General features: G+C 41.8%; 1 protein-coding gene across 1 annotated transcript; it reads right to left on the bottom strand.

Moving 5' to 3' along the window:
• Nucleotides 1–1803: 1803 nt before the first annotated feature.
• LOC140236482 (uncharacterized) lies at nucleotides 1804–5139 on the bottom strand. Its single transcript, XM_072316405.1, has one exon. It carries the CDS (start codon nucleotides 5137–5139, stop codon nucleotides 1804–1806), a length of 3336 nt encoding a protein of 1111 aa, XP_072172506.1.
• Nucleotides 5140–9004: the final 3865 nt, after the last annotated feature.

Consider the following 9004-nt stretch of genomic DNA (forward strand, 5'->3'; position numbering starts at 1 on the left):
TAAAAAAATCAAAGTTTGCAGCAGTAGGAGGCATTTTGGGGGTTACCAATCACCTGTAGGCATCCGGTTACCATGGTAACCATGTACAATATTATAACTTACATTGAATCCTACTGTATTGCCGACATCTCTAGCAACGTGTACATATAAAGTTTTATGCAGGTTTGATGAATTCTTCATGAAATTGTTACGGAGGTTAACTTGGCCTAACGAACCATCATAACCACCAAAAATACCCAGACTCTCAAACAAGGTGTTTGGTCGATCTCGGTCATCTTCGAACTCTTTATTTACATATTCCTCCGCGGAACAATCAAGTGCCCAGAAATGATAGTACAATGCACATGTATCCATAACACTTCCCCCCTAAAAGAGTTTTTAACACAAATGGGCTCTATGTACGTTGGCACAATATTTTGGAACAGCATTGTACATTCCTCTTCCAATTCACTCTTATAAATCAATGAGTTTACCATGGTTTCATCATTATAAGAACACATAAAGTATGCTATGGTTATATCATCATCACAACCTGTGATAAAACATGTACGACTTTAGTACCATTCAACATGTTCCAATCTTACACTCTCGTGAGTTACTGGTGCTTGTGATTTACAGCATACTGGAATTGCATGTAGTTGTGCAACATTGAATGCTACAATATTAACTTTCTCAACTCCTTAACCTTTATGCAATCATGTCATGCATACAAACAATACACCTTGTACCAAAATAAGATGGTTTCCTCATTAGAGCATACACATAATATTACACTGTCATAATGATTCACCTGTGTACGAGGATCATAAACACGTCATCTCTTCCACAAGCAACTGCATATAATCCAACTGATGTAATCATATACATCATATTACCTACAACCAAAACATCATATTCCATGCTATGTGACTTGCATATACCTGTAGACGTTGTGTCAGCATCTATTGAAATGTCAAGATATCAACAAATGTCATATACCCTAATTATGTTTCTGAAAGCTTTCCTGTCAACATACAAAACACCAAAAGTATGACCTGCCTGACAAGGCATCAAATGAACTTGAATGAAATATCCTCGATGATAACCTGTGTGTATACCTGTATGCATCCCTGTATAACACAGTTCGCTTAAATACATGCCTGTTGGTATATTGTATCAACTGTGAAATATTAAACACCTTTGCCAAGGCTATGATTGAACTATAACAATGAGCAAAAGCTATGTACATGTATAACTATATAATTTCTGTACCTAATACAGTATACTTATGCTAATTAAATCCAAAAGGCAACATCCAATAAACTTAGGGTGTATGCCACAACAAATTTAACCAATACCTGTACATGTACAAGTATGAAACTTCAAATACCTGAACTGTGCCTACATTACTCGATACATAAAATTCCCTATCCAAACAGCAACACTACCTGTTTGAAGTTATTTTACCAACAACTCACATTCTTGACAACTGTTGATGGCTAGCGTAACTTAAAACAGCCTTCATAGTGTCTTCTTTTGGTAAGTGACTCAAAGCACAAATATAGTTTGCTGTCTTTCCTTATTAACACAAACATGTCTGAAGATACTTCCATGTTGTTATTTACACATTCAAAGTGCCATTCATGCTGTTGGCATCACGTACGCAAGATGCATACATGTACCACTTGTACATATACATGATGTACACACACTGTCCTGTGTACTTGCAAAACAAAATTACACCTGTTGAAAGTGTTACAAACATAAAATACATTTGCACAAATGTTGCATCTGGCAACAAGACAAAATATCGAGATGTCTCAATCAAGCACGAGAAAGGGCGTCTGCGACAATGTTTTCCTTTCCGCGAATGTGCTTAATGTCAAGGTTATACTCCTGTAGGATTAAACTCCATCGTATCAGTCTCTGGTTTTTGTTTCTCATTCTGTTGACGAATGTCAGTGGGTTGTGATCAGTCCACACAACAACGGGTTGAGTTGTGCCGCCCACGTAGACATCAAAATGGCTGAGCGAAAGAATTAACGCAAGGGTCTCCTTCTCAACGGGAGAATACTTCCGCTGGTGCGCGCTGAACTTCTTTGAGAAGTAGCAGACCGGTCTGTCCACTCCATCGTCATCAGCTTGCATCAACACGGCGCCTGCTCCGACATCGCTGGTATCAACAGCTAGGCTGAAGCCTTTCTTGAAGTCCGGCGCTGCCAATACAGGACCACTCGACAGGATCGCCTTCACTTGGTCGAAGGCAAACTGGCATGCTGCTGACCACTGGAACTTCACATTCTTCCGCAGGAGATCAGTCAAGGGTGCCACAACATCCGAGAAGTTATGGCCGCAGAAGCGACGGTAGTATCCGGCCATGCCGATGAATCTCATCAGCTCCTTCCTCGTCTTGGGAACAGGGACATCTTGGACTGCTCCTACCACATACATGACTGGCTTCACACTCTCACCTGCACTTCTCTCAACATACTTCTTCAACATGTTGATGTGACACAGCCGTTTCTTTTTCTTCCTGTCTGGCGTCTGAATGATGTAATTCACATCACTCAATCTCTCCTCCACGACATAGGGACCAGAGAAGCGAGCACACAGAGGGTTACCAGGAATGGGCAACAGTATCAATACCTTTTCACCGGGACTGAACATTCTTTCCCTGGACCTCTTATCAAACAACTGCTTCATGTTCTTTTGACTGTTTCTCAAATGTCCAGCTGCAAATTCACGTGCACGAGTCAGCCTACCACGGAACGTGGTCACATAATTCAACAAACCAGGTGACTCATCCTCACCCAACAGCTTCTCTCTCAAGACCTTCAATGGACCACGAACCTCGTGTCCAAACACTAACTCAAAGGGACTAAATCCTAAGGACTCTTGCACAGACTCTCGCACCGAGAAAAGCAACAACGGCAAGCCTTCATCCCAGTCCTTCTCGACCTCAAAGCAGTATGTTCTCATCATGTTCTTCAGCGTCTGATGAAAACGCTCCAGAGCGCCTTGACTCTGTGGATGATAGGCACTCGAGGTAACACATTTGATACCCAACTCACGCATCACTTGCTGAAATATCTTTGAAGTGAAGTTGGAACCCTGGTCTGATTGCACCACCTTTGGCAAGCCAACCGTTGTGAAGAACTTCACTAACGCCTTGCTAACGTTCTGTGCAGTAATACGCCGAAGTGGCACAGCTTCTGGAAATCTCGTAGAAGCGCACATCATAGTGAGCAAGTACTCATGTCCAGCCTTTGTCTTTGGCAAAGGACCAACACAGTCTATGATAACTGTGCTAAACGGCTCATCAAATGCTGGTATGGGCTTTAGGGGAGCAGGAGGAATCTTCTGATTAGGTTTCCCCACCACTTGACAAACATGGCAAGTTCTACAGAAATCTGAAACATCCCGTCTCAAGCCAGGCCAAAAGAAATGTTTCAAAATCTTGTCAACCGTCTTTTTGACTCCAAGATGACCACCAAGAGCTGACTCATGCGACACACTCAAGATATGTTTACGAAATACTCTTGGAATGACAATTTGGTGAACTTCTCGCCATTCTTCATCACTAGAAGAGTCAACTGGCATCCACTTCCTCATCAACACATCTCCTTTCACATAGTAGCAAGTCCTTTCACTCAGTGCTTCTTCTTCAGCAAGAGCACTATCACACAATGCTACCAACTGTGGATCATTCTTCTGTGCGTCAATCAAAGAGCTCTTGTTCAACCCAATCTCATTTTCATCTACAGGCTGAGACTCATCTCCTATCTGACGTGATTTTGATGCTGCGGTTCTACTTGCTTCTACATCATCTAACCGACAGAAGAAACTCCCTTCTAGACTGATATCCTCTGGACTAGCCTTCATTTCAGACTCCTCTGATTTCCTAGACATGGAACGGGTGACTACACAAGCTGGGAAAACTTCAGGGAATTCCTGAACCAATGCAGCTGTCTCATTTCCTTCTTTATCCAAAGGGACTGCACTGACCACTGGAATAGTCACTTTGTCTCCTGCAAGATCATTGCCTAATATCAATGCTACACCATCCATAGGAAGTGACTTCCTAACACCAAGGCTCACCCTTCCTGAAACTAGGCCTGACTGCAAATCGACCGTGTGAAGAGGGGCCTCAACGTAACCTCCTTCTACTCCTTGTAACAGTACACTTGTGCCTGTGGACGACGTTTGCTCAAAAGGTAAAACACTGTCAAGAATCAATGATTGAGATGGACCAGTATCTCGCAGGATGGTAACCTTTCTAGCTTCATCACACCCTACCAATGACACATAGCCAACAGAAGTGAATGGTTCATACTGAGACTTAATCTTGTCTTGATCAGCCGACTTAATCACACTCTGAACTTGTTCACACCAATCACCTGTCGATTCCACTGAACGACTCACCAATCCATTGGGATGAGACTTCTTTTCTTTGTCTTTTTCCTCTTTTTTCTTGTTCAGAACGGGACAATTAGACTTCACATGCCCTGGTTGCCTACAATGGAAACACACAATAGGCTTCTCAGTGTTCCTACCCTTCTTGTCAGTCTCATTTTCTACCACTAGACCAGCCTTCACCTCTGTCTTACTGCTAGAATTTGTCTTGCCAACACTTAGACGATTAGGAGCTGCATATTTGCTTCCTACATACCTGTTTCCATGACTACGGGACAAAGTATACTCATCAGCCATTGTACTAGCTACCAACAAAGTTTTCGCTTTTCGTTCCTCAATATGCGAACGCACCTCTTGAGGTAGCGACCTCTTAAACTCCTCTAGTAGCACAAGTTCCCGCAAATCTTCAACAGTAGCCACGCCTACTGATTGCAGCCGTTTGAAGGCAATTTCCTTCACTTTTGCAAACTCTCTGAATGACTGTGACTCTAGTTTTCTACCATTCCTGAATTTCTGTCTGTACGCTTCAGGAACCAAGGCGTACGCGTTCATGATTGCCTTTTTTACTGTTGCATAATCCTGAGCTTCTTCGCGTGACAGTGAAGCATAAGCATCACATGCCTTTCCCTTTAACTTCGTCTGCAGAAGATGAGGCCATTTTTCTTTCGGCCACTCCATGCTATCCGCCACTTGTTCGAAGTGCAGGAAATATCTATCCACATCTCCTTCATCGAACTCATGGACCATTCTGACATTTTTGGCGATATCAAAATGCCCACCACTGACGCTTACACCATACTCTCTCTCACCGACTTGACGAGCCCTTTCTAGTGAAACTCTCTCTCTCTCTAACTCAATCCTCGCTTTCTCAAGTTCAAGCTCTTTCAGACGTTCTTCTACACTCCCTTGCACACATCACCAGGGGGACTACCTGATATGCTACGCAATGCCTGGAGGGGAAATACTTCTTCATCTACAAGAAATTTGATTGTGTGCTGTGTAATCTCTGACTTTTTCATTGTACTCTTCACAGCTGCAGGAACCTTGTAGTTTTCTGCAACACGCAACAAATCAACCTCTTTCAAGGTTAGCAACTCCTCAACTGTGGGTGAATCCACAAACTTCTCGATGGAAAACTCTTGATCTTTCTCCATTATGCACCAATAATGTACAGTTAATAGTGCAACAAGAAAACCTGACTAGCTCACCAGCCAGCCAGCTGAAAAAAACCAGTCGCACTATAAACAATAACCCGTATGCTATACCACACACGACCCGACTGGGAATAACCCGTATGCTAAACCACATACAAACCGACTTGAAATAACCCGTGTGCTCAACCACACACGAACGACAATGGCATAACCTGTGTGCTAAACCACACACAAACCACCGTGGAATAACCCGTGTGCTATACCACACACGAACAACCGTGAAATCACCTGTATGCTAAACCACATACAAACCACCATGGAATAACCCGTGTGCTAAACCACACACGAACCAAAGTAAAATCACCTGTATGCTTAACCACATACAGCTGTACAAACCGCCGCACAGTGGGCCAGAGAGATACCAAAGTGCGCCAAAAGTCATTTTGGGCACTTGGGATTTTTTAATTTTTGACATGCGCTCTTGAGATGAAATACTTTGAAGAATATTTCATTGAAATATCTAAATCAGATATGTGCATTAAAGGGGTATATTTCCTACCTGAAGTAGCAAAATTCAACATTTTAAGAGTTTCAAAGCAAATTGTAACATCTTTAATAAATAAGTAATTTCAACATGTAGTTTTTGAGATATGAACCTGTAATTTCTCCCACACATTTCTCAGAGTTTATTTTACATTATGAATGCCGTAAAAATGCAAAGAAACTCAATCTTCATGAATATTTTACGGTAAATATCCTTGAAAAGAGGCTATTTTTTTGTCTTTTTAATATATTCAAATGAAAAGTTTAGATTGCCACGGATTTCCAACTAAATTCTATTACCACCACATTCCCTGATGTCTCAGCTTTAAGCTGATACCAGATTTGGCTGCCACCTTTTGCCACTTTTTGTATTAGAGCCGATTTTCTGCGGAACTTTACGTCTATTTTGGACCTGGTAGCTGTTTAGGAATTCTGTTATCATACGCTGCCGCATGAGGGCGGCATTATTTTTAAATTTATTATTTTTTTCTTGCACGGTAAAGGCCAGGAAACATGATTAACACTGAATAAGAGGTAAGCAGAGTTATAAAATATACGTATAGGGCAAATTCCAGCACCTAAAAGACCCCTCTTCCAAAGATAAAAGAGTACAAAATTTATGGCCAAGGCCTCAGCCATATTGTCCATTGTCATAGCCACTATACTGTAAACAAACTATTCCCTCTGCGATATATACTGTATGGACACCTAAATACTTCGATCCTACTCTTGATATTATCCAGATAGAACGTTATGCACCAAAACACAGAAATTTTATTCTCATCGGTTACTCTTTTGAAGCACAGTCTGTTGCTTTCCGGCCGTTCACGACAGTATATCGGATCGCAGTCTGATGAATCAGATTGTGTCGGTCGACTGTCAGGTTAGTGTCAGACATTGCTCGCGTGATCCTCATCGGACAATCTTGCCTCATCGGATCATGCCCGACCTGTCTGACATTGACCTGATAGGCGACCAATACAAGTCGGATTCATTAGACTGTGATCCCATACACTTTGTGCCTTGTGGGTTGCCGGAAGCAAGAAACTTCGCTTCCGACGACTGACTAATGAGAAAAATAAAATATCCTTGTGGAACGGGGGATGAATTTACAATTTCATATGATAGTGATTCCGATAGATTTTTCATTAGGAAAAAAAAAATTATAGCTTTTTCAAGTAAACTTTCATACACGGCAGACTCATTCTTAGTTGCTAAGTTATAACCTTTCATGCATTTTCCTGATTACTGACTTCACAATTTCTTATCTTTCCAGTAAAATTAAACAAAATGTGTTTTTTTTTTTCAGTGTAGCGCTTGTATGAATTGATATGGCATAGGCCTAAGGTTATAAAGTTGAGAGATTGATTTTATATCACACATTTATGTCCTGTTAGAATAGAGTGAAGAAATTCATCCGAAAGTACAGCGTACGTCTAAACTTATATTCTCACTAATTTACACGGACAACAGTATTATTTTGCAGTACGTGTGTATAATATGGAACTTCCAGCATGAATTCGATTCTTTTAACGAACCCGAATGTTTATACACTTTCTATGATAATCTTGTAGGTAGTAGATAAGTGTCAGTGAATGTGAAAAGATACTGAATCTGCCCCTTTTCAAATTAATCTTTAAAGAAAAAGAAAACAGTCTAAGATTTGCATTGCTTTATTCATCATTTACAGACAAATTTTTGGTAGCCAATGAAAAATCAGCATCACAGTGACGTCATATGAGTTTGAAATTATGTTCAATCAATTCTACGCCCCAAATTACCCCGAGACACTGAATTTGAGTAAAAAGAAACCATGGAATATAATTTTGGCGCACTTTGAGCTCATTCTGGCCCACCATTCTGGCCCACTGTGCGCCGTGGAATAACCCGTATGCTTAACCACATACGAACCGCCGTAGAATAACCCGTATGCTGAACCACACACGAACCACCACGTACGGGACCAACGACCAACGTTTGACCAACGTTTCCACGCAGACACTACACACACGCAGCGTATAACCGGACTAAACCATCCTCAACACTACGCACGTGCCAAATTAACCCTTTCGATCCCGAAAGAAATACGAACGTGTGCTTCCCTCACGCAGACACAGAAAGACGACCGATTTACATCAAACTGTATAACATATCACTCCGCGTCCATCTGCATGCGCGCGCACACACACACACACACTACGCCATAAACGCATCATGCTTTCTCAAATCGTAACACCTGCACATACAGTAAACTGTAACAATCACGATGCAAACTACATACAGTACTGTACGGAGTTGCGCGACGCGACGTAAACTGTATCGCGATCGCCCACCACGCTACTCACCGAAATTCATCGGCCAAGCGAGAACGAAAAAACACTCCTGGGATCATATCAAGCCCGACCAAATCACCTAAGTCCGCAGAAACCCTGCCGAACTCCTGTGACGTGCCCCCAATTTGTTACGGAGGTTAACTTGGCCTAACGAACCATCATAACCACCAAAAATACCCAGACTCTCAAACAAGGTGTTTGGTCGATCTCGGTCATCTTCGAACTCTTTATTTACATATTCCTCCGCGGAACAATCAAGTGCCCAGAAATGATAGTACAATGCACATGTATCCATAACAAAATAAATGCAAAAAGTGTGATAAGTTTGGTATTTTCAGTGCCCCAATAGCGACAAGCGTTACCGACCCTAGTCTTTATTTCCAGTCGTTTTTATTTCGTCTTTATTTCTCTGAGTTGCAACTTGTGTATTGGGCAGAAGCCCGCTGTACTGCGCTAAGCCGGGTGAGGGCACATACCCAGTGATTGCGATTCGGGTGTCGCAATCACTGGGTATGCGCTCTCACTGTGCTTACTTAAACTCGGAGAAATAAAGACGAAATAAAAACGTCTAGAAACTACACT

Source organism: Diadema setosum, chromosome 13, assembly GCF_964275005.1.
Source record: "Diadema setosum chromosome 13, eeDiaSeto1, whole genome shotgun sequence".
NCBI lineage: Eukaryota > Metazoa > Echinodermata > Echinoidea > Diadematoida > Diadematidae > Diadema > Diadema setosum.